The following is a 26,783-nucleotide window of genomic DNA, read 5'->3' on the forward strand; positions in this document are numbered from 1 at the left end:
TGATAATATTGCTGGTGGTGCTGTAGCAGTCGACAGTTGTCGCGAACGGGATAGAGGACAACGGGACGGGAAGGTGGTTATTATTATTATTATTTTTTTTTTTTAATCCGATTAAAAACGTCAGAGGAACGCCGCGCAGATAACACGGTTTTAACATATCGCCACGACGTTTTCGCTCCGGGGTGCTTACTACAATATTATTATAGCTATCAGTGTACAGACACTCGGATTTTTTTCCCAATGTCCCGAAAATCTTTTTAAACCTTCCTTTTTTCCATTTTTTTTTTCTATGGTACATTATACGAGCACATATAAATGTTTGCCACTGTCGTTTATCGTTTTTTTCCGAACGCAGTGTGAAAATACCCGCCACCGCGGCAACAACACGACTATTTTAATGAAGATATCGCGCTTGCTATCACCGCGAGTACTCGGAAACGCATTAAATGCAAAATTTTGAAAGAAGGAAGTCTTATCAATACTGTGAGACAAACGCGATAATGCAATGCGCGATCCGTATTGTGGAATAAGATACTTTTTTTTTATCGCATTGTAACGTAGTATTATTCAACGTGACGTCGCAATTTTTCAATTGAAATTAATCTCGATGCATTAAATTGCATTGCTTGCCATGTACCAGGGATGGGAAACTTACATCCGGCCCGCATACTTTTTTATCTGGCCCATGCTATATTTTTAAATAATTTTATAAAACCGTAGTAGTATTTCATTTTATAACGTAAATTGTAAAATTCAAATATTATATTTTTATCTACATAGTATTGAATTGCAACTATATTGATAAATTTCTAAATATAATATAAATACATATTCATATTATATATATACATAATATATAATAACTTATATTAATTTATTGGTTCAGTCGTAAAATTAAACTTTATAAAATATATTCTAACTGTCAATTTTAATGAACATATAAATAAAAAATAAAATCGCAACTAACAATAATAACCAATGTATTTATATTTTTCAACATATCCGTGTCTAATAAGAATTCATTTTTAATAATCTCTCCTATTAAAATAAATCATCTCTCTGAAAAACGACTATTTTTTCATATCCAGTCGCAATTTTTAATGATTATTAATTTAAATTATTTTTTTTTTATTATTATATTAATTTTGATGACCTTCTTTTATATTCTTTTTTCCTCCTCTGACTCGGCAGATTTAAAAATTCTACAAATTGGCCCTCTAGTTACTTGGAGTTACCCCTCCCTGCCGTAGACGATCGTTATATTACCCATATATAATGTGTACAATATGCTCCTGCGCAGTGTTTTATAACGTTCAATCGAATTATGCGATCTACTTTTAATAATTCACTGGCACGCGACGCGCAGTGAAGCTATACTGTAACCGCGCGCGATTGTCCGTCATCGGTCCCTCCGCTGCCGCTAAGGGTTGTACTAATACGCACTGCTCTGCTGATGCTGCTGTGGTAACGTAATATAATATAATATCGAACGTACGCGCGCGCGGGGAAAACGTTGTAATTTTATATTTTCCAATGTCCCATTAACGTTTTCGGTTAAACATTATATACATAACAGTGTCTCGTTTTTCCAATTTATTAAAGGACAACCCCAAGCCACGCGGCCCTCGCGTCGCGCGTACACACATCGTACTTCCGAGCAGTCCGGTTGGTATAGCCTGCGCGGCGTTTAAGGCATCAGGTTCCACCACGTTACTCCGCGTTTTACTCCCGTTTTGAATTGTTTACTGCAATTTGTGACCCCTACATATTTGTCCGGTGCACACAAGCCACGTGTTTGTCCACAGACAACTGTTTTGGCACTCGAATGTCTGTCGAATCCAAATATTTAATTTTCCATCCATCAGAAGTGTTTAATCCGGGACCCCGTTTCACCGCCAAAACCTATACATCCATACTATACGCACATAACATGTGTACACATATACTTTCACAGCATATAATACGGCATACATACATATAGGTACCTATGTACAATGGTTTGACAGCAATAATTATATGTCAGTATTTCGCATGACGAAAACACGCTTTTGTGTTACGTAAAGTTTTACATTATTACAATTATTGTTAAACGTTCGCAGTTCCTTAAATATTGAAATACATTTACATACAATTAATAACCAATGATAAATATGATAACATAATAAAAATCACAGTCCACGCATTGCCAATGAAATCACAATATTTCTACCCGTCGCACAGTGGTCGGAAACGTAATCTAGCTTGCCTAAATTAATATCTCTGAAGAAAATCAAAATTTTGAATGCGGTTTTTTTTGCAATAATATGTATACAGAGGTCAATTTGAAAATGAAAAAACATCTTTATGGAATTTAATTTTTGGAAAATTTTGAATAATTTGTCCTTTTATTATTTAGGTTAGGGTTATTTATTTATTTATTATTTTTTTTATATTTTTGTTGTCCAGATACCAGAACCGGGATTGTCATGATATGTCTTACAACCAATTCTCTAACTATCTCTATACCTTTTCAAACCATTTTATTACCTTATTTTTTTTTTTAATTAAAAATATATATATATATATATTCAAATTATGGAAAATTTTATAAGTTATTCTATAAGATTTTAATAAGGCTGTATATTTTTTTCTTCGTTCTTTCAGAACATTCACTAAATATTTTAATAGGACGATCAACATTATCAGTTTTTATTTTAGACAAAAAATTAAAAACAGTTTTAAGTCATTGGTCTTCTTTTTGAACAAATTTACTATAATTTCTGTAATATTTATTCCACTTTTTATTTGAAATTATAGTGAACTTTAATAATTTATTTTTTATTTCCTTTTCATAATTTGTATTATGTCCCTTTACGTTGTATTGCTTATTAATAAACTCATATAAATAAAGCCTGGACTCAACATTAGTAGGATTTAATGATCCTTTTTTCCGCAACAATTCAGATAGATCGCGAAATGTCAAATTTATCACGCCACTCTCTCCATTACTAGTCCCTATAAAGAAATACATTTAAGGTGTAAACGCAAATAGACGTGATTTTTTTTTTTTTTGATCTGTATAGCCTATTAGTTAAACTATAATTTGTATGTATTTTTAAATTGTAAAAATGAATACATTTTTAAAACTACCCTTTTAAATTTAAAAAATATTGAAAAATCGGAATTTTTTAAAGTTGTAATATAAAAACATTTTTAAAACTTCTAAGAATGTATTTACCTTGTTCCGTGGTATCCATAATGTATATCAAAAGAAAAAAAATCAAATATAAAACGTGTGCACTTAGTATCACATGATACAATAAAGAAAACGCAATTATAACACTATACCTTCAAATTTATATATTGTATACGCTTATCTGGGTATTCAGCAAGGTTAGAAATATCTAAATTTATTCTAAGCTTCGTTTTATCTCAAATAAATATAAATTCGTTACTGATTTTATGTCATAATTAGTATATAACATAATCTTAAATTTTCATTTAGGGAAGCTAGATTACGTTTCCGACCCCTGTGCGTCGGCGAAAGAATACTAGATTAAATTCGGTATTCTCAGACTTTATTATTTAGTATTTCAGTATTTCTGGTTATTACTCAAACTAACCTCGAATATTCCGCACAGTATTATATTCAAATATAATGCCTTTAGTTAACCATAATATTACAAGTTCGATTGTTCGTATGTGATTATAGTTATAAATTGAATCGAAGTCGAGTGTACATTTATCAAGATAAATTATAATATATATATATTTTAGAAAGAGCCTTAATTGGGATATTAAGGCACAGTAACTGGACAAGTATTAATAAGTAACAGTCTCATAATGTTCTGAGTTAAAAATGTCACGAAATTCCAATTTTAAATTCTGTTATTCATGTTATTGATTTAATTTACATGAAAACATTTATGCAATAATATTCGAAAACCTGAAAAAAATTTGACATTGTTTAACAAACATCTGGAATCGAAATCTATTGCTTTTGTTAATTTCACAGTTAATTACATTATAAAATACAAATATTACTTTTTTATGATATTAATAGTTAAGATCAATGAAATGGATTATGTTATTTTAATTGAGAGCTTGAATTTTTTCATGTACAAAATAAATGTTAACATACCGAGGACCATATCATCGTCTATATGTCATTCATGACTAAAAAATTGTAATATAATTTATAGGAAGTCGGAGTAAATATTTTTCTATAGAAGAACAAATAATATAAGTTCAATGTCTCAAATTTTTTTTTTAATCTCAATTTTCAGCGCCTGAGATCTAATAAACACAATAAATTGAATAGCGAAATAAGTTACTCGGTAAAGTATTTTATTTTTCAGAACACCAATAAAATAAATAATTTCATAATTATAAGTAATGATTTATGGTTTATTATATCTTTAGATTATTTCAATTTTAAATAAAAATGAAGTTTACTAGAAATTTAAAATTTACTTCGTGTTTATAAGGAATAATAATGACTTTTATAGAGCTTATAAAATAGAAGTTGATATTAATTATATAAAACTAAAATTTAAAATATAATTAAGTAAATATATAAATATAATAATTTTTTAAATTATTTTGTAGATATAAATATACGTTTAAATAAAAAATAAAATCTTTGTGAAATGCAATAATAATTCATTGAAAAAGAAAAAAAAAAAGTTTTATTATTTAAAAAAAATAATTATTCAGTTAAACGCGTTAATTACGTTTTCATTTTCATCATATATAATTAATTAATTTTAAAAATAGAATAATTTTAAAATTAAGAATGATAATTAATAAGCAATAAGCTTATGGGTTAATTGGTCGCTCATATTGAATCGTTAAAAAGCGTAGCGATAGTATTTTAAAATGTATCGTATTCAATAACAAATCTGTATGTATGTCATATATATTGATAAATAGTGAGTACACAATGTAAACTCGAAATGAAATATCAATTTACCAGTCACTCCGAAAATAAGAGCTTTTCGTTTGCACGGTCAATAAAATTCCCCTTCGTACGGTGGAATGCAATACTAAAACTAAGTCATAACTATTACTCTGTGTACCCCCTTTTTCGGTTCAAGTGGTGCTCAACCTTCCACCCTTATGGAACTAAAAAACAACGTGGATCGCCAAACAATACTTCCGTGTACAATTTATCATACCACAATAACTACAAACGTCGTCGCCGGTTTAAATTTCTGAAAATCTCCACCGTTTCCATCGTGTGAAAATCAAAATAATACTATTTTAAAACGCTGCACGTTTCCTCGACAAAACCGTACCGTTATGTTTCAACATTGAACTTAAATCATTTTAAGTACACACCACCACGTAGTAATATATTTTGAAATAATTTCAGGAGAGATAAAATACATTTAACTTACTATTTCTTAAGTAAATAATTGTTTGGTGCTGAAAGATATACACGTTCATATTCTATAGAAATACTGATATGTAGGTACGAAAGCGTGGTAAATTGAATTGCTGATGAAATATGTTAAGTATAATTTATATATAAATATATTTCTATAAGATGTATACTCGATCATTAATAAATAATTTAAGCTTAATTTTTTTATTTTAAAGAGACTCTGGACATCATAGGCCATTTGGTAATTATAGATACATTTTACATAAATAATAGATAAAAACAACAGTTAATAGTATAATTTATATAATTTCAAATTGATTTCTAGAGTTTTGATTGTAGATCAGCGGCATTTATGAATTCAATGATCCTGGCTATTGATTGAGGGTAATTATTTAGTAGTTAAGTAGTAATTTGGCAGTTTTTTCGGTGAGTTTATGGTTTGTTTGGTTATATGGTATATTTAGCATTTTGTTAGTATATAGATAGTATATAGAGTCTATATTATAGACTTATGGTGACTTGTGCTCCACATGCTGAGCAAAATAAGGGTTCTTCTTCCTTAGACATTAAATGACTGTATAAGATTTTCGTATGACCGATTCTAAGTCTTGTTAATATAGCTTTTTATTTTTTAGGTATTTCGATGGCAAATGTCCAACGAATTCAAACTTTTATAACATGTATAACTTTTCATGTCCATCACATTACATTTTATCCTGCACAATTTAACGGAACTGCATTACGGATAAAAACCGGCCGATGTGTCCGCTGTTACATGTTTTTTTTTATCAGATTTGGTGAACCGAACGACGTCATATGTTCTTAATTATAAATTAGTTTAATAGTCATAAGCGTAGGATAATTTATATACAGGCTATTTTTATTGAAGATGTACGGCATCTGGATAAAGTTTCCCTTGTATCGATCTAAAAAAATATTTATTTAATATTAATTGTCCTATGCAAAATTATATTTTGTCAGTTTCTTCAATTATTTGAACATAACTTTAACATTTCGCAACAAATCGTATTCCTTATTTCCGCGTTGTTAACGTATAGTCTGCAGTTAAGAATATAGCTAATTAAAACATTCAATCGTTAATACTATATCCTTCCAACAAGTATGTTTTTCTTATAATTTACCCAATTAAAAAAATTTATTTTTCCTTCAGTTTTTTACAACAAAAGATCGACATCATTTTTATATCCATAGAAGTGTATCTTATTGTATCACTTATATTTATTTTATAATAGGTTATTAATGTACATAAAGTTAACTGAATGAAACGAGAGTGACGGTTTATTTGATAAAATATTCTTTATAATTGTTAAACTATATCTAAGTAATTATTTACTATTATGTATTAAAAAAAGTAATTTTTAAATTTAATGTATTTTAATGTAATTTAAAGAGCATACATTTCCGGTGGCTTTGCAATGAAAAATGAATAATTTAATTTTAATTTTTATATTTTGTAAATTAAATAACCATAGAGTTTTGTATATGTATTATATATATATATATATATATATATATAATATAAATAAATATTCATATACACAAGATGTGAAATTTAAATGATAATGTACAGTAAATATATACTTACGTATATATTTATTTATGTTCACCGATCTCATTTTGTAGATCGAAAGTTTGAATTATTTCTAGAATAAAAACAAGGAAAAACACTACATATATTGTATATATGCGTATAAAGAACTGAGGGGCCATTATGTCACCCTACACAATTGCCAAGGGATTCTACACTTTATTTTTTTGTTTTCAAACGAGAAGTCAAATGTTTTACCGTCCAGTAAGTCCGTTATTTATGCTTATTTACATATCAATAGTTAGAATTGAAATGCCAAATAAATTCAATAACATATTGAACGTTAGTCAAATCGACCTTCAATTTGCTTACATGTAATCGAATGAGTACGCAAATAAAATAACAAACCATTGTTCCCGCTAACGTAGTTCTTCTAGTCGAAAGACGATGATATAAATTATGTAAATCTCGGAATTATGGTATTAAACAAACAGCCCCTGATTTTTGACTTAAAAATTTTAAAATCGTTAAGTGTTTTTATACAAAATGTAAAAATAACCTAACTTAATCTAACCAATAGGTATATTTCATTTATTATTTCACATAAGTACACATAATAATAAGTAACTAATTGTAACTAATTATTTGAATAAAGTAGTGTAGTTTTTAGAACGGAAACTAAAATTCCAACAATCGATATTAAATACATTATACAAATATTAAATATTTATTGTTCTAAGATAATTAATTATCATAATAATAATAATTTGTAGTTGAAATGTAAAATCGTGCGTTGGAAAGTGCTTTAACTAGCGATATTTTAAGCTTGAAAAGTTAAATTTGTGGTACACATCTCGTTTGTTGTACGTTTTCTTTTATCACATCACTAAACTACTAAAGCCCGAATTTTAGTTTTATATCATGTTTTTTAATTTTATTGTTTTTAAGTTTTTTCGACTGGTCTTCATATAGCTTTTAAAATAAATGTACTATTTTTATTCCCGACCCGCCAATTAACTAATTAATCCACTACTAATCATACATAGTATACTATACTTTTTTTTTATAAAATTTAATTTCGTTTAATGTAAAATATGAAAATTGATGTTTACTTATAGGTAATAACTATCTTAGAGATCTTCCGGGTACCCGACAATTACTCGATAGCCGTGTACTCAATGTCATAATGAAGTTTCGACCTTTCAGTATTCGGTGTTATACTGTCATTTTTATTCGGCTAATACTCAGTACTCGATTTATAATCAATTTTCTGCCTAAAATATTTCTAGTACCTAACTAGTAACTAGTAATAACTAATACTATCAATATTATTTACCGCTAATAGTATTAGAGTAATTTTTACTTGTTTGATCATTTCAACAAAACTAAAATTTATAAATAGTATAAAACAAAGTTGTCCCGCGTTTCTTTCCATGTATGCTTAGATCTTTAAAACTACGCAACGGATTTTGATGCTGGTTTTTTTTTTAATTGATAGAGTGATTCAAGGGCGTTAGGTGAATTGCGTCCCATTTCCATAAAACTAGGTGAATTGCGTCCCTGTTGTAATTTAATACTAGGTGAATTGTGTCCCTGTTATATTTTAATACTCGGTATGTAACAAATACATAAAATATACTAAGTTAATACATTAGTTGAAATATAATTTACAAATTAAATAAAAAAAATCCAATAAGTATATACAATACATTTTCATACTAAACATCAATAACATTTTTAGGTCAATTATTTAATTATTCGTCAATTATTTATGTAAAAAATAGTAAAATTATTATAAAAGTATATTAAACTGGTAAAAATTTAAATGAAACGGCTTTGACGTATTCAAATCTGGTCAGTAATTTATTATTATATTCAATCATTTTTTCTCCAATATAATTTTCTTTTTCGATAATTTGACGTGATTTTCTTTGTCCATTACTACGTATTTTTATATATGTTTCGGATTGAATATTTTTTATAACATCAATAAAATTGTAAATATTTGGATGACTAGAGATAAATAGATTATTTAATTTATAGTGGAATGCCTCACAACTGTTGGTTGTCCGATTTGTTGTTGGAGTAAATTCAGCCCAGAGATATGGAGGAAAACTAGCATCTTTTGTAATGTAAGTTTTAAATATGTAATCTATGAATTTATTAATTTGTTCGTCTTCAATAAGTAAAATGGATTGCAAATCATTTTGAAAGCATTCTTCTACCTCATCTGAATGTAAGAAAGGCAACCCAAATAAATACTTTAAAAATTGCCCTTTTTCAGAATTATAATCTTTAAAAACTTTTGTCAAACCAAGAGACTGTATTTTTCTCCACCAACTTTGCCCTAGATGAAAACGACATCCCTTAATTTGAGCTGTAGGTAATACATGTCTTACAGCAGAATGTATTGCGGATTCAAAATCGATGTGGACATATGTAGGAGAAAACAGGAAATCATTTGTATCACAATGATGTAATACATGTTTAAATAATTGCACATACGTTTCAATAAGTGTTTGTTTTGTAGTAAAAAATATATAAGAGGCACGTAATTATCATTATGGAGTCCATGAATTGTAAAAACTTGCATAAAAAATTTTGGACACGATTTAAATGTACCATCAATATAAATATGTTGTACTTTGCATAATACCTCTAAATTTGATATCGTTGAAAAACCAACTATGCCATTTGGTTTGTCATTCACCAATAAAAATTTTTCCAGTTTATTGGTTTTTATTTCGTACACATATAAAGAATCGTGTAGTTCGGAAAGGCTATTCGGTAGTTTTGGGTGAACAGATGTACGTGCATAACGAATATTTCTTTTAATTAGTGCCACATCGCTAGTTGTTATTGTTTCTACGTCATTATTTTTTAATTCTACTTGTAAAAGTTTCGATGGTGTTGACGAAATATCATCTATAGCTTTTCTTTTAAGAGAATTACTAATATTTTGTCGATTTAATAATTTTTGTTCTGGTTTTGGGTGATTATGCTCTTTAGATTGTTCTATTATATTAAAATTATTTTCACATTTAAAAAAACATTTACAAGATTTTATACAGCAGCACCAACGTTGTATGTCATTTCTTAATAGTTTTTGGAATCGAAATTTAAAACCTTCAATTATAACTATTTTTTTATTTTTTTCACTTATTGAAAACTCCATTTAAAATTAATAATAAATAAAAAATTACACTGCAGTATACTGACGATTGACGACTGCGGACTGACGGACGACTGCTTGTCAACTGCATAATATGTTGGGAAATTTGAAATCACAAATATTATATAGTAATTATATGTTATCGCAATTGTTGTCGCGAACGGTCGAATATAAATGTAAAAATATACTCAGTCCGATTCTAAACGCGCGTATTGCATTGATACTGAAACGGTCATGTGAGATAAAATATTATTTAATTCTTGGATATTCCGATAAAAGATATCAATACAAATAAAATAAAATAAAGGTTCTGCTGTTTTGCAGTTATATCGTTTAGAATGAAATATTTTGTGTGTAACATTTCAAAAAGTATCGGGGACGCAATTCACCTATTCGGAAAAAATATTGGGGACGCAATTCACCTATTCGGAAAAAATATCGGGGACGCAATTCACCTATCTGTGTATTAACAATTTTTTTTGGGACGCAATTCACCGAACCCGGATTCAAGAATGAGGTTTTTTGTAAAAAAAAAAAAAAAGAAGACCGAAGACTGAATTATTGTACTATGTGTGTGGTGTGTTATCATGACAATAAAATTAGATTATTATTATTATTTATTGAACTGAGTAAATATATTTTTACAGAAATTATAAAGTCATGTCTGGAAGACGTCATTGTTCGAACATAGGTCGTAGTAAAGTAAATGCCAAAAGAGCACATTTTTTTTTTTTTTTTTTTTTTTTTTAATGTGCCGGTCAAGAATTCGTGCAAAGCCGAGTAATTAATTTAACGGGTGATCATTCGAAATCCAAGCAATTCATGCACAATATACGCAGTTATAATAACGCATTTCAAATGACCTCTTTCAAGAGTTAGCAAACCGTTGAGCGTGGTTTTATGCCAACATTTAAAGTTCTAGGGCAAATGTGTCACTTAGCTGTGAACTTTTTACCACACCGACCCGTTGATCACAAATGTCTACAAATGTATTTTATTGCGGATCCAGATAATACCCGTGCGGAACCGGAGCGGATCGCTAGTATACGTATAAATAAATATATAAATATAATAAGTATATAATCGTGTAGCAATTATTCTATCGCATAGAAACCCGGTATTATAAATTTATGTACACATAAGATACGATAAAACGTTTCAAACTAAACTGGTATTGATGTACAATGTGAGTGTAAGAAATATACTGACGACTGACATGTATAACGGAACTCGATCGATTTCGGAAGGAGGGGTAATCCTCACAGAAACGTCATAATCACCGAAATGAAAGCGATTACCATAACTTCCGGGCGGAAGTATTGCCCCGGGCACTTTTGGAACACGGGATACGTTTCAAAGGGACGCGGAAATATTGGTAGCATGTTCTATAGTTGGCCTATGTATGCAGCGTACGACTTATATGAATATAACATAATGCATCAGTGGAAATGTACTCATACATACATACAAATGTTTCATGACGGTCTCAATTAATACATCGGTAAAAACGTGATTGCGAATTTGATGGAATACGAAAATAACACTATTGGTTTGGCTAACATGGCGCCTTTCGAACGTGAAAGTAAAAAAATACGAATTTTTTTCGGATATGTGCGTATCAACGATAAACGGATACTGGGGTCACCGTTCGAACAAACGAGCATTGTACATCACTAAAACATAACTATTTATTAAATCAATTGCATTCATCTTACTAGTACTGTAAAGTTGTTTATAATAATTTGTTCTACCTTAAATTTTTTTTTTTTAAGAGAGTGTATTATGATGTCAGCGAGCCGGGTTAATGTACTACGCCACGTGGTTACATATCGATAAGAATAATCGTTTAATACCCGTCCTACCTTCAATGTGTGTTTTCCGTTTTGTATTCTAAGTCGTTGAATGCAGTGGCGGCGCCAGGGACGGGCTAAGTCATGACCATGACCCACCTTAAAATTCGTATTGAGAATATATAAGTATATACTGCGTTTGAGGTGATTCCCAGGTACTTGTTTACCTGCATCAATACCGTTGAATTGATTCCGTAGCTATTAAGATGTTAGAATTGAATGCCTTAAGTATTATATTGTTGTATATAAGTAACAAAAAAAAAAAACAAGTATTTTATCGAATTTTATCGTTTATGAGTTTATGACAATAGATTTTAGACAGCAATTGTTGCAGTCGAACATTCTAGAATTTTACACGCGTTTCCTAGTACCACTCCTGGGTAACGCTAATAGGCCGAAATTGTTCGTTCATACTCCGGAATCAATTCATACCTGCTTTAAATGAACCCGGGAATCATCTAACACATAAATGAAGTCTCGTGAATCAACTCAGCAATACCGCCTTAAAATACCTGACCTCATCAGTGGCCTGATCTTAGACGTAACAATATAATTATTTTCCGTAATCAGAGTTGTTTTAAAGTAGTCTTGTCGAAGTATTGTGATGATTTAACATTTTAAAATATAGCAATTAGCTCATATAAATTATTATTATTATTTTTTTTTTGCTGAAATCTCATTTTTTGTGATCCAATCTTATGATTGTCGGCCTCTTATTGGGGCAATAACTAAAAAAAAATCCTGGCACAGCCTCCGGTAGAATTTCATAAAATTAACTAACTGATACCGAAAGTATTATGAAAGGAAATCGAAAACGGAGTCTGCGATGGAAGCGAATCAGAACGTGTAGTAAACTGTACACCGTGTACATTGTTGTAGACGGTTTCGAGTTGATATACGTTGAACGAAACGTTATCGGTGCTATAACGTGGACGGAGGGTGGTTGCCGGGAAAAGTGTACTAGTGTTTTTAAAGCTGCTGCACACTCCAAGCGCTCGAACCAGGGAAAGGTAAGTGTGCTATCAGGTGGAAAACGTATATTAAAGCGTGAAAACCGACTGTTTAAGCAAGGAATTCCAGAAATTATATTTCGATACCAGACGTCTTGCTTATTTCCGTGTACACATTGCACATATTTGATTACGTGTTTTTTCCGCGACGGTTTTGTATGCCGATACACCGTTGTTTTTCTTCGGCGCACCAACATGGGGGGTTGTAGGGTTTCTCCCCCAGAAAATTCCACGTTCGGCGAAGAACTGAGCGCGGGTAGGGAACAAAGAGTGATACTTCAAGGCCACCGCCATCGCCACCTAACTTAACCCCCTTGGTATGGCCCTGCGCACACCTCGGACGAAACGAATTCATCTCGGGTGTTTTAGAAATATCGCACGGCGCACGTGGAGATAAATGTCCCGCGGGACTCGCGGGCCAAATGGACAGAAAATATTCCGATTAATTACGCGGTCATTGTGTGTGAGAGCGCACTCGCAGCGCAATTATGCCGTACGTGACGGGATGGGGACATGCGGACGTCAGTGCGCGCGCGTCTAATGAAGTGTGAAGCGTTCGATAAAACAGCGACGGGAACCACGCGACCCCAACGTAACCGACGTAACGTGTTCACGTCCGTGTGTGCTGTACGATCGTGTGTTCGTGTGTGCACCCGGCACCACAACAGGGTTGATTTGTGTTCCTTGCGTCGAGACGTGGCGGCCGTGGTACACCTCTGTCCTGAAAAACTCGAGCAAACGAATGATCACGGTTCCGATTCGACCGTCAACAGTCGGCGGACGACTACTTTACTGGTTTGCGATCTATCCTCAAATACCAAAGGCGGACCGACCGGTTTCGGGTCGGGTTCTACTCGAACCATCAGAATCGTTTACGCGAAGTTCTTCGTATTAGGAAAGGATAGGTATGATTTGACCGGCCCGTGAAAAATGTAATCTAGTGGTCTACGTTTACATTTTCAACACCACATCAAAAAATTACCACTACCAGGATATCGCCAAACACCTTCCTCTCACCTCTTTTCTGAAGAACAAATGAATAAATTCAGTATTATATACTATTATAACTAAATAAAGAATCTAACTTATCAATATTTTTAATACAACTCATAAATATGAAACCAATATTTACATCCAGGTAGAATGTCAATGTATAATTATATAATACTGATTGTAACTTGATCAACTCACTTGTATTTTAAGTTAGAATAAAAGTATAGTAATTCGTTTTACAAGTACGAGTACAAGTTTATAACTGATTGTGCTTGTAAAACTAATAATAGCTAACCAATTTTTGAACAACTATACATTTATGGATAAATAAAAATAAACAACTATAATTTATAATTTTTTATAGAATTTTTAATGAATAGTATGAAAAATAATTAGTAATGAGTAAATAAGTTTTTTTTTTTTTACTTGAATCGACAATATTATAGTATCACCCATCCATTCACTAAAAATATTTATTATTGTAAATTGCACAAATCCATTGCGAGTATACATTTTTATATTGATAACACATAAGTTATAATTCATATTTTCTACAATTATTAAAACATGTTCAGTATATGGGTATTTCACCAAAATAATTATTTTCCCGGCTTCCTTTTTACAAAGACAACCCATCCCCATTTTTTTTTTTTTTTGAATCACATGTATTAAATATAACCCCTTCACTACGCCACTGATGTAATGTATATTAGTACACGGTGTTAGCGGTAGCTTATTGGGTAAAACTTTGAAGCTCAAAGTTTAGCATTAAAAACTTTTGGCTCCTAATATATAATATACTATAGTGATAATAATATCTAATCATAAAATATACTCGTAATATCCAATTTACTACAGTGTTGTATTCGTTTTTATATATATATATATCATTGTTGTACTACACAGATATTTTTATGGGTTTACTGTAGTCTTATACAGTGGTCACCAGTTCAGCGAAACGGTCGACTGGTAATGTTATTATACATATATATATATATATATTATCGGCAAATTTGTTAAAGGAGATCGGGAATAATTAATATAAACAGCATTTTATAATCAACTTTCACTGAATATTTTCCAAACACTACATGACATAGCCGTTTTGGTTCACGAGAACACACACGGATGATTTATTTACAGGAGATCGTGACGTAACAGAATTGCTGAACGTATAAAATCAATAGTTTCTTCATTATGATATACACTAATAATTAATAAAATAAAATGCACGTTTTCGGTCGTGAACGTAACTATAAAAATATTATGTCTACGAATTGAAATAATTGATGATTGTACATAGATCTATTTAAAATTAAAATAGGATAGCAAATCATACGACGACTTGTTACTTAAAATCAATAGCATCCAAGCTTTGCATAATAATTGATTTTGTTCTACATTTTTTAATTTGACATGATATTCAAGTTTTAGAAAATGAAAAACATATACTATATAAAATACAAACACTACGTGGCATCCTTATTTAAATAATCACCCATTTCATTAATACCCCATCAATGACATGGTAGACATATAAAAATTCTGAAATCTCCGGTTTTTTGGCATTCAATATATATGTTTTCGATGGTGACTCAAACATTACACAAATTATAATCACACCAGAAGCTTTAGTGCCCATAAACACTAGTTTTAAAGTTATAGCAGACGTTTGTTATAGGTTTAGCACTGGTCAGTGGCGTAGCCAGAATTTTTAGATGGAAAGGGTTAAATAATTTTTTGGGCAGATTAAATAAGAAATTCTTTAAGAGTTCATCTGAAGCTCTTCCCCACCATCAAATTTAAAAAATTATTTACAGCATTTTAAAATATTTTTAATAATATTTATTTTAATATAAATGATAATAACAATAAATTAACGGTGGTCAGCTGCGATAACAGCATCACTACGACATACGTGGTATATAAACTAGCAATGACAAACACTAGTTATTCATGAACATTTATTTAGTACCAAATATTAGTATACTAGTTTAGTAAATACACCTAAACTCAGCTTATAAGGGAGGGCTATAGACTCATTACATCCCCCCCCCATTGTCTCCACCGTTGGCAATGGTTATTTGACATTTAACAGTGATTAAATTAAACATACAATAACGAATACATTGTTACAGCACCGTTTTATTATAGAAGATACGTGTTTTCCCCTTGTGGTTTTGAAGTAGTAGACCACGTCGAAAAATTGAATATAATTTGAATAATATAATAGTCACACTATTATAATGCATCGGTATATAGGGGAGAAGAGTACAAAACGTAAAGTTTGAAATTCACCCCTGTCCCTTGGAAAAAATGTCAAATTCAGGACTGCTTTTTACAGAGCCTACGCATGAACGTTTGGTACATACCAAAAGAAATCCATGACTTTATTCACATTTTACAATGTTATTTACAAGATATAGTCAAGTTATACAACAAATATTTCATCGTTTATTCTACTTTAAATTAAAATAAAGTTTAATTATTTTAACTATAACATTATATTATTGGTATATAAGTACAAGTACGCATATTATATTGTAATTTGATAATTTGTCAGATTCTTACTTAGCTACTAGTATTATTTATTAGTTATAATTGATTAATAATATTACCAATAATATCCTAATATTTCTATTGTCAAGGATTATGGTATGTTAATAAGCTCTGAACCTAGCTCTTTAGACTTTACTACAGAGTTATGTTATTATATTGTAGTTAAATTATAGATATTTAAATATTACATACATATAACAACGATAAATCAAAAGTATTTTGGCGTTTTCGTTTGAAAATTCACTCTTAAAAAAATGGGACAATTTTTTATAGTTAATAAAGTGAGAATAATTCAATATGTTTATTAATTTTGATTTACGTTATTCGTCGTATAGCTGCAATAAGAAAACTAAAATTCCTTATTATTATCTTACTTATTATCTGTTACTGAAAAACAAAAACAATTCTAAAAAATCGATTAAAATTTATTTTTATCGATTCTCAAATTATTCACGTGGTCCATCAGGTTGTGGAGTGACCGATAGATAGGTCAAAACTCCTTTTCCTGGTATTGGTTTTATTGCCACATAAGCTCTTCCATCCGGAGACCAGTGTTTCATATACACATTGATTGGCCCCATAGGCGGTAAACTTTTAATTTTTGATGCTACTAACTTTCCCTATAATGTAAGAAACATTTTAATTTATGTTAAATATAAAAATATATTTTTAACACTAGATATTTCCATATAAACAGTGCTCGACTTGAGGAGGGACACAGGGGGACGGAGTACCCCAATTAATTTTCAGAAATTTTAGCGTCCCCCTACTATTATTACGCTATAATCATAACGCTCAGCCAGTTTTGGGGACATCCTTTTTTTTAAAGTAAATAGAGTCCCCCTTCTTTAATTTTGCCAAGTCAAGCACTGCTTATAAAGTTTCAATTGAAAGTTTACAGGTTTGATCATTCGTACTTTCATTGACTACTGTTTAAACTGAGACAATATTAAATGTATTTTTTTCTTACCATAGCTTCAGGAAAGGGTGCTAATATTGTCGGAGGACTGTCTGAGAATATTCCATGCAAAACACCAGCTCTAATCATAATACGTAAGTATTGAGCATAATCATTGCGAATTTTAATATTTTCTAACGAATCGTCGGACAACATAACCAGCTTATGAACCCATTCCGTACAACGGACTCTATCTAAAAAGTACAGTTCATTTAGCTTATTAATTATTATTATTCGTATATTAACGAACATTAAGCCGATAATGAATCATTAAATAATTACCAAACTCATTTTCTAATTTGAAAGAATTATTTGCTATATCTTTTAATGCATATTTGAATTCCTCGTTGTGTTTCAGCGACATTTTTTTTTATATTATTGGGAAATTCGTAATCACTTGATTTTAAGTAAGGTTTTCAATATTGACGTTTTTAAATTATTTTTATTAATATAGTTTTAAATAACAGTAACGTAGGTATTTATAAATTTAAATTTTATATAATTTTGGCCGATATAATATAATAATTATAGTTCAAATAATCAATCAAAAAATATTTAATTTATCAGTTACATAGTTATATATATAACTTTATATTCATCATTTTAAGTCAATTTGTGTCGTAATTGCCTTGGATTGTCAAGAATCGCACCGACATATTATTATAATATAGGTGCTCGTTAAGTAATTATGAAGAAATATTAATTAACATTACAATATGATATAATTTGATATCATGGCAGAAATAAAGAGAGCATTACGATTTACAGAAATGTATGTGATCCACATTTCTATGGTAAAATAGCATACAGTTTTACAAGTTGAATGTAATGTTATATAAGCTCAAAGTTAATCGCTACGGTATATATAATACAATGAGAATTAGGTATACATAATTTGATGTAGCTAACTTATGTCATATACGCCACGCAAAGGCTTGACGTATAGCAACACAATAAGAAGTATTTGTCGGTTGTTGAACACTCTAATCGTCAAACAAGCACGTAAAGAAAAACCATATAATTGGCCCGGACGACTACCTTCTTAAGTGACAAAGAATATGATCTAGTAATGCTTAATAGGATAGTCGAAAACAAGTTTTTTAAAAGGCTTACTTTCCTTTAGTAGCTCTAAAGTTATTTTACACTCGAAAGAACTGACAAAGAATAAGATCTAGCACTCGATGTTTCGAGCGTGAGGTAACTTTTACCTAACTATATTGTACTCTCCCCTCAAACTGACAAAGAATATGATCTAGCGCTGGATTGAGATTTGAAATACAATACAGTTTTAATACCTTTTTTGTAAATGTACCAACTTTCTCATATACTCGCACAAGTATGCAAGGTAGAAAAATTATTAAATAGGAACACCTTTTATAATTATATTTAAAACCTTTTAATTTAAGACAACGAAAAATATTTATTAATACAATAAACAAAAGAATGACCGATCACTTCGATCGTAAATCGGACAGCGTTCCGTCATCCACATCGATGGCAGTAGAACGAACGAACATCACGTCTCGCGGGAGGGGGGGCGTTTTATTCTATTGCAATCTATCTGGTCAGCATTTCGTGAAGTTGGTGTGTGTGTATGCGTATGTGTACGTTTGCTGACAATATATTAATTTTATGTTTATAATAATAATTAAATTAAATTAGGTGTTAGATGATAATACAACACTTATTATATTGTATCAATTTATTAGTATGTTAATTATATTTTATTGCGTTCAGTTTATTCAGTGCATTCATATTATATTTATAGAATAATTAATTTAATGCAATAATAATAATAATAATAATAATAATATGATATTCCGGCAAAAAGTACAAAGGGATCATTTTTTTTCTTTTCGCAAATATCTTTGAACCCCCCCGTATCGTGGTTGTACGGTTATAAATGCTAATGATTAAGGAAATTGCGGTTTTCCTCAAAACTGTCCAAGTTAGGTGTGTCGTAATTGTTTTTGTTAAGTTTCGGCTGCGTCGCCGATCTCTCCCCTTCTATTGTCTTTGCGGCCTCTTATTGCAGTCGTCGTTTTTAACTTCAACCTCCCCACACGTACACGAACACACACACACACACACACACACACACATACACATACATACACCTATACAAACATACACACACTTGTAAGCAAGCTAAGCTCCTCTGCGCGTGTTCCCTCCGTTACGGCCCACATTCCCGTACGCTCGATTATCTAAAGTCCCATTACGGGATAAACCATTATCACAGTTCGTATTATTATAGCGGCACGGGCACTCGAATCCACAGAGCTACGCCAAGTTGTACGCATTATTACATTAATGCCTTATCGTATTTTATCTCTCTCGTCATTAGGCCATTGTTACGTTCATACACGAATTTGAAATGCCGTTATGATATTTGCTCCCAATAAGTGTAATCGCTTGGCCGTATCTCGGTCTTATTAAAACCCCGCTCGTATGGTAAGTAGGTTTTTTCTTGTCAATCAACCCGAATTATATATTTTTTTTTTACATCCATTATTATTGGTTGGTTATTAAAAACAGTCTACGGGTAACGAAAAGGATGATCTGCTAGGTGCAGCGATTAAAGAGAAAAATCGATTTAAAAAATATCTAGTAAAAATCAAAATACAGACGCTTAGACATTTCCAAGTTTTCGTTGTAAAAAAAAAAAATCGCACACGGAGAACTTAAAGCTGTTCGTCCCTCGAAAAAAAAAAAGCCCACGAGTCGAAATCTTTCACTTGTTACCATATACGTAAGCGATGTAACACACAGATGCATTTATCATGTAATTATGACATTGCGAATGGTGGGGACCGGAGATAATTTTCAGCAGGACCGATAGAACTATGAGCCAGCCGGAACATACTACAAGAGACCTGGTCCCTGCTCGAGCTGCAGACATATTATCGCGCAATATTATTACATTGTAATGAAGGGGCGTTATGTGTACACACACGCACAGGGATTAGTCTAACCCGCGGTCGAGTGCACACGGTGGTGAGGTGGACTCGACGACGAGTGTGCACGTCGAACGCGTGCACGTGTACGCTGGCGGCCGCGGGGCGATCGGCGCCGGTGGCTTGGTCGTCGTCGTGATTTCGCCACTGCCACCCCTGACGATTTCATTAAACGCTTTTGCACTCCCACGAGTGTGCAGCGGCAGGAGATCGACCGGGCGAACATGCAAGGGGTGCGCGTACACTACGGCTACCGCGAAAATCACGCCCCGACGGCGGGGGTACGTGCGCGGACGGCACGCGCGCGCGTGATGCAACGCTAAGCTCCCGTCACTGCACACGTCAACGGAGGAGGCGGAGAAGGCTGCACGAGCGAAAACCGCATATTAAAAAGATTTCGAAAAAAAAAATTAAGTCCGTACACATGCAGCACATATTGTCTGCGTGTACGTATACGCACTAGGTACATGTAATTATATAATACGTGCGAGCGATAAAAAAAATAAATAAAATGAAAAGGGAGAATCTGTACGCAATGCAGTCGCGTGTCCATCTCGTTGTTCCGCTGCGGACCAGCTCTAAAGCGAACAATATAAAGCAGCAGCTCCTATTCGATATTTCATATTTGTATCATTTGATATTTTATGTTATTATTATGAGCCTACGTTGGAGGCGTACATTTAGTCCGAAACTTGGGAGTGTTAAATCAATTCATTTCAAAGTAACCCAGGGAGGGGGTCCCCTACACTTACTCAATTCAAAATATTTTGATTTGAAAATAATACAATTTACAAGACTAAAATAAATCGCGCTTGTGTTATAAAAAAGTAATATGAGAACCATGATACGCCGATGTCCACAGTGTTGACGGGACGAAACCAATCGATATTTCGTCGGTATCATTATTATGTAAACTGATATTTTTGTATCTATTGTTTTGAAATAATTGCAAGTGTATTAAATATAATAGAATGTGACCAATAAAAATTGAAATCAAATCATTCTCATAAACGCCAAAATAATCCTCTTTAAACAATATTTTTAGTTCATAATAAACTGAGGGTGTTAATTTATGACTAGAGGGTGTTTAGCATCCCCTGGCGACCCCGTATGTGCGCAAATACATGCGTGTCAAAACATCGCAACTATCCAAGTCCTCGTCCGAAATCCGATAATAATGACTAAGTCCGAGACGACTACTGCTGAAACATTAATTCAATATAATGTAATAACATTAGTGTTATATTGTGCGTGTTCCGTGTTAGGACGACGCCTTTCGCAGCGCACTCGACACACAGCTATTAAAAAAAAAAAAAAAAAATGCGACCGAAGCGGCAATATATAGTCATCACATAGTGCACTATAATTATATGTATGCGTGCACCCGTACTATAATGTGAGCTTATGTTTTTTTATAAGTCGAATACGACTATACAAAACTCGGTGGACGGCACATAAATATAAATATTAAATACTGTACGCTCGACGACGGCAGCAAAGTACATTTTATTGACACCACGAAGGAGAAAAAGATCAATTATTTGTCCAATTGAAATTTTTTTTTTATCAAAAACGTTTGTTGTGGGCACCCGGTGCTGCGCATGCGTGACATAACAAAAGTAAAATAGTTAATAAAATAAAATAATGACTCAAACATATTTTGAACATTACGGAAACATTAAACAATACGGAAAGGAAAATTAATTCTGGTATTAAGAGAAAATGTTACGAATTGGAGAAATTACTAATTTTACTAAAATTATTTAAATAACGATTACTGATGGTTTTAAGTAGTAATATAGAATAGTATGGATTTTATATGATTTAATCTTTTGTACATTTTGGTTTCCTACGTCGACAGAAATATTTCTTTTTCCATTACATATTTATTTATTTTTTTTTTTTCAAGCAATTTTTGTTCACCATTAGAAATTGTTTTATAAGACGTTAAATATTGTAAATTTAAAAACTAAGTAAATATATTAATATGCTATGTTAGCCACTAAATTATACACTATTAACAATAAATTTAAAATTCAAAAGTTGAGTAATATGACATTTTGTTGTAAGAAAATATCTGTTAGGTAATTTGTGAACAATTATAATATAAACAATAGTAAAATTAATTTGACAACTTATTTAAATTTTTGAAATTATATTAATTTTCTATGTGTTTTTGAGTTATTTATAGATTCTTAGACGATTCATAAGTCCATACTATTTATATGCTTTTAATCTTTTAATCACATAACTGTAGTTATTTATCTAAAATAAAAACATGCTCAAAACAAAGACAATATGTTATTCGAATAAAATATAATTACATACTATTTATCAAGTTTTTGTTTTTTTTTCATTCTATAAAATATGTGTCAATCTATGATTCATTCAAATAACGGATTTCTTATTTCTCCCTCGTCTTGCCAAACTATACATCATTTCACACGTCGGACAATAAACCGCGCTAACGATGATTTATACATTGGAAGTGCACATTATTATATTCTGGGTATACTTTGCATCATTATACTGGGCGGAAGGGAAAAAAAGATAGGAGAAAGATCAATGTCGTCATCGCCACCTTATACAGTCGATTAAACAATATAGCTGGACCAATGTGACCATAACATAAAATATTCTGCGCTTTTTTTTTTTTTAGCGTCTCGACAATGAATGCTGAGGTTTATCCCAAATTTTTTTATATAAATAGGAATTTAAATAACGCCATTGAAAAAAAACCAAATTATTGTACTGCTGTTAAAGATTAAAAAATTATGGTGGTTAGTTAAAATCATTGTATTTATAAGTAAATGATAATCGATATTGTTATGCAAAACTTTGATTTTATTCTATTCTAAATCGAAGAAGAAAATATTCGTAGTAATTCAAGAACGAGTAAGATATTATTGATTTAATGATACGTGCATAATAAACAAATACAGAACGAATACAGTTGTGATAGATGACGAGCAACTAATATTATGTTAACGAGTTCATACGGTAAAAGAGTAGCCACAAATTAATTACTTCGACCGTTATAAGGAATATATCAACGGCTAATCGTGATAAACGACAATGCGTGATTGTGGGGTTTTGCACGGTATAAGGTACTTTGTATACATTATAAAGTATAAGGTACTATTCGTATAATTTTTTTTTTTTACTTAATTTTCACCCATTCGAAGTCTGTATAGTACTATATGGTTATATTGAGTCCAATAACTCATTATTGATTTTAATATAAGCAACGACAACAACGAACAAAAACTCATTTCGGCCGTGTTAATTAAGCGAAAAATTAGGATGTCCGATGGTCACTGAGGTTCGGCTATAATCAAAGAAATCTGTGAACTTATTTACTTACTAGGAAACGCTTTTGGCGGGCATACATTGCACACGCATCGTTCGGGTTTGTTTCTTTTCACTTCACCCCCGTTTCCGGTTGTTTGGTCTCACCGGTTATTCCTGCGCGATAAACGCCAAAAACATTTTTTATTTTAATGGATTCCGGATTTTATTAGCTTTTCTCTTTTTTCGCCTATATGTTTACGGTATTCTCCCCAACGTTCTTTCGGAGCCAACCCAAAGCAATGAGTCGCAAACGGAATAATAGTTAGGCGCCTCGCCGGAGGGATATTTGTATAATATTATGCTGTTGTGACGGAATACGGAAAGCAATCGATGACGAACTTGAATTATCCCAAAAGTTTGATAGAAATTACTTTTGATTTATTAGATATTTCATAGAATTATCTACATGAATATTAGTAGATAATTGACGTTTAAAAAATTAATATAAGGAAATATTGTGTAATAAATTAAATATTATTATTATCTACTGTAATAATTATAATTCATGTGTATATTTTTGACAATATCAATAATGTACCTACAAGTATTAATAATGATATGATTTCTGATATGGAGTAATTTAGACGAGGCAATAGGAATTACAAAATACATAGATAGTAAATATGTAATATTAGGTAGAGAAAGATACCTTATAAATATTAGCCGCAATCATAAAGAATCATATTTTAAATACTAGTTATATTTTATTATTCATGTATAATATAATGTTACTGTGAATAATACGAAATATTATAAATTACAATCATATAATTAGCCATTAAATTACCTATGTAATTATTTCAATTTTATTATTATAGCTATGGTAATTTCAGTATATTGTTTCGGTATTATATGTGTTAAATAATATTATATTAAACGTAGCAATAGCGTAATAAATAGTATATCAATTTAACAAGATATTCGATTGAAAGTAGTGTGACCTTCTCAGGACCTCAATTATTATTATGATGACTTCTGACTTTATTGCCACAGCTATTATTAAAATATACCTAACCCGGCAACATAATCCGTATAATTGAATAATAATATAGCTGGCGTGATATAACAATGTTTTAATTATGTTTAAATTGGCCTTAATAATTAATTTGTTTGAAATCATGAATTATATTGTGGGCCGCAGGGATTACGCTAATTGGTATCTATAACACAATAATAAATCAGTAATACCATTGTAATATCATTCATACACTTGATGTCTCGACGAACCATCTATGTTATTGTGCTTGTGATAATTTATAATGAACATCATTAGGCCATTTTTGATAGAAGTGACAACCTACGCAGGCTGCACACGAATTGCGTTCAGAAATAAATAAATCGATAAGTAGGTACATGAATTGCATCCGGATTTTCTATACCAGCGGGTGTGAAACTTTTTTTGATCCACGATCATAAAAATTATTTCGCTGTGGCGACCCCCTTCCTACCGGCATTATGTATCTCAGTGTATAATACGTGCAAACATTGTAATTGTATAAATTAAATAGTTAATTTTAGAAAATTTTAATATTTCTTTAATTTAACAAATAAAAAAATTAAAAAAAAATACAAAATTAAAGTCTTATAAAACCTAGAATATAAATATAAAATTGTAAAAATAATATACATATTTTATAACTTTAATTTGGTGTTAAATTATTGGAAATCCCCTAGTAAAATTTGGGGCAACACTCTTAGATTTCGTGACCTCTAGGTTGCGCACCACTGTTCTAGACTACACGAATTGTGTCCGGATTTATCCAAACGATTCACGATAAATATGAAAATGACCAATTAACTCGTCGCGATTTTATTAAAAAGGTATCGTTCAAGATTTCATCAATCTTATAATTTCTCAAATCTAAATTTAATCTTTTAATTTTTTAATATTATTATAATTATAATTTAGTATAATTTAATTTTCATAACAACGACAAAAAATTAAATTTTTAGTCTACCGTTAGTAATGAATTGATATTGACAATCCTGATTCTGTATAAAATGAAAAGAAAAATAATTTTTTTACTTTGGGACTTGGTGTAGTGGATAAATATTGTTAGGACACAATGCGTATACACCACTTACGCAATTATAGGTACATACCTATTTATTACGAAGACCATTTATAGAGGATACTCAAAAAAGAGTCTTTGAGAAGTAATAATTATACATGTAATCAGTAGTGTATTTACGTAGGAGAATACCGGGTCTATACTCTCCTCTAGGGTTAAAAATATTTATAAAATGTTAATATTAAAATGTATTATTTAGTATAATATTTACAAGATTTCCGGGCAAAAACTATTAAGATATTGAGTTTAAAAGTCATGAATGACTAGGTATAGAAAAAGAGAACATTAATTTGTAACTCATATTATGTGTTTACTGTTTATACATATATATATATAGTGGTTAAAGTGGTAAAAATGTTGAGGGAGAACTATTATCACCAAAAATGGTAAAATGGATACATTCTAGTTCACTTACTAAAGTCTAAATCCTACCAAACTTTTTTAAGTACCTAGTCCTTAAGACAAGACATTTATAATTTTTTTCTTTTACACAAATTTGTTTATAATTTTTTTGTTTTACAGGGTGTAAAAACTAAAAACAAGTATCCTGCCCCCCCCCAAAAAAAAAAACTATCTTCAAGATATTATGCCTGGTCAGTAAAAATAAATTGTAATATATGGTCTAAAGTGTTTATAAAAATTAATTACAATTATAATTTGGTTTAGTCTAAAATATTTCATTAAAAATACATATAAAACAAATTTATATTAAATATCACATGTTAGATGATAAAATAATATCACAACTCACGAACTTAATTTTTAATTATTTATTACTTATATTTATACAAAACAGTCTTAACATTTATAAGTATAATAAAATTAAAAATTGACAATCACTAATCTTACTAACCTACAGTTGTTGGTCAATAAAACAGTCAAAAATATGCACATAATAATAATGTTTATGTTATATATAAATATATATTTTTTTATGCAACTAAAGA

General features: G+C 30.7%; 1 protein-coding gene across 1 annotated transcript; it reads right to left on the bottom strand.

The window, feature by feature from the left end:
• Positions 1 to 16,944: 16,944 nt before the first annotated feature.
• Positions 16,945 to 17,820, bottom strand: LOC112694074. Its single transcript, XM_025569427.1, has 3 exons — positions 17,739 to 17,820; positions 17,469 to 17,650; positions 16,945 to 17,118 (listed from the first exon to the last, which is right to left on the bottom strand). The coding sequence occupies exons 1-3, from the start codon at positions 17,818 to 17,820 to the stop codon at positions 16,945 to 16,947; spliced, it is 438 nt and encodes a 145-aa protein (XP_025425212.1).
• Between the last annotated feature and the right edge of the window lie 8,963 nt (positions 17,821 to 26,783).

Source organism: Sipha flava, unplaced genomic scaffold (assembly GCF_003268045.1).
Source record: "Sipha flava isolate LNK unplaced genomic scaffold, YSA_version1 0_pilon_pilon, whole genome shotgun sequence".
Taxonomy (NCBI): Eukaryota; Metazoa; Arthropoda; class Insecta; order Hemiptera; family Aphididae; genus Sipha; species Sipha flava.

Coding starts and splice junctions, on each gene's coding strand:
- LOC112694074 (XM_025569427.1), bottom strand. CDS start 17,820: ATGTCGCTGAAACACAACGAGGAATTCAAATATGCATTAAAAGATATA. Junction 17,651..17,738: donor CAAATTAGAAAATGAGTTTG/GTAATTATTTAA, acceptor TGTACTTTTTAG/ATAGAGTCCGTTGTACGGAA. Junction 17,119..17,468: donor CACCCTTTCCTGAAGCTATG/GTAAGAAAAAAA, acceptor CTTACATTATAG/GGAAAGTTAGTAGCATCAAA.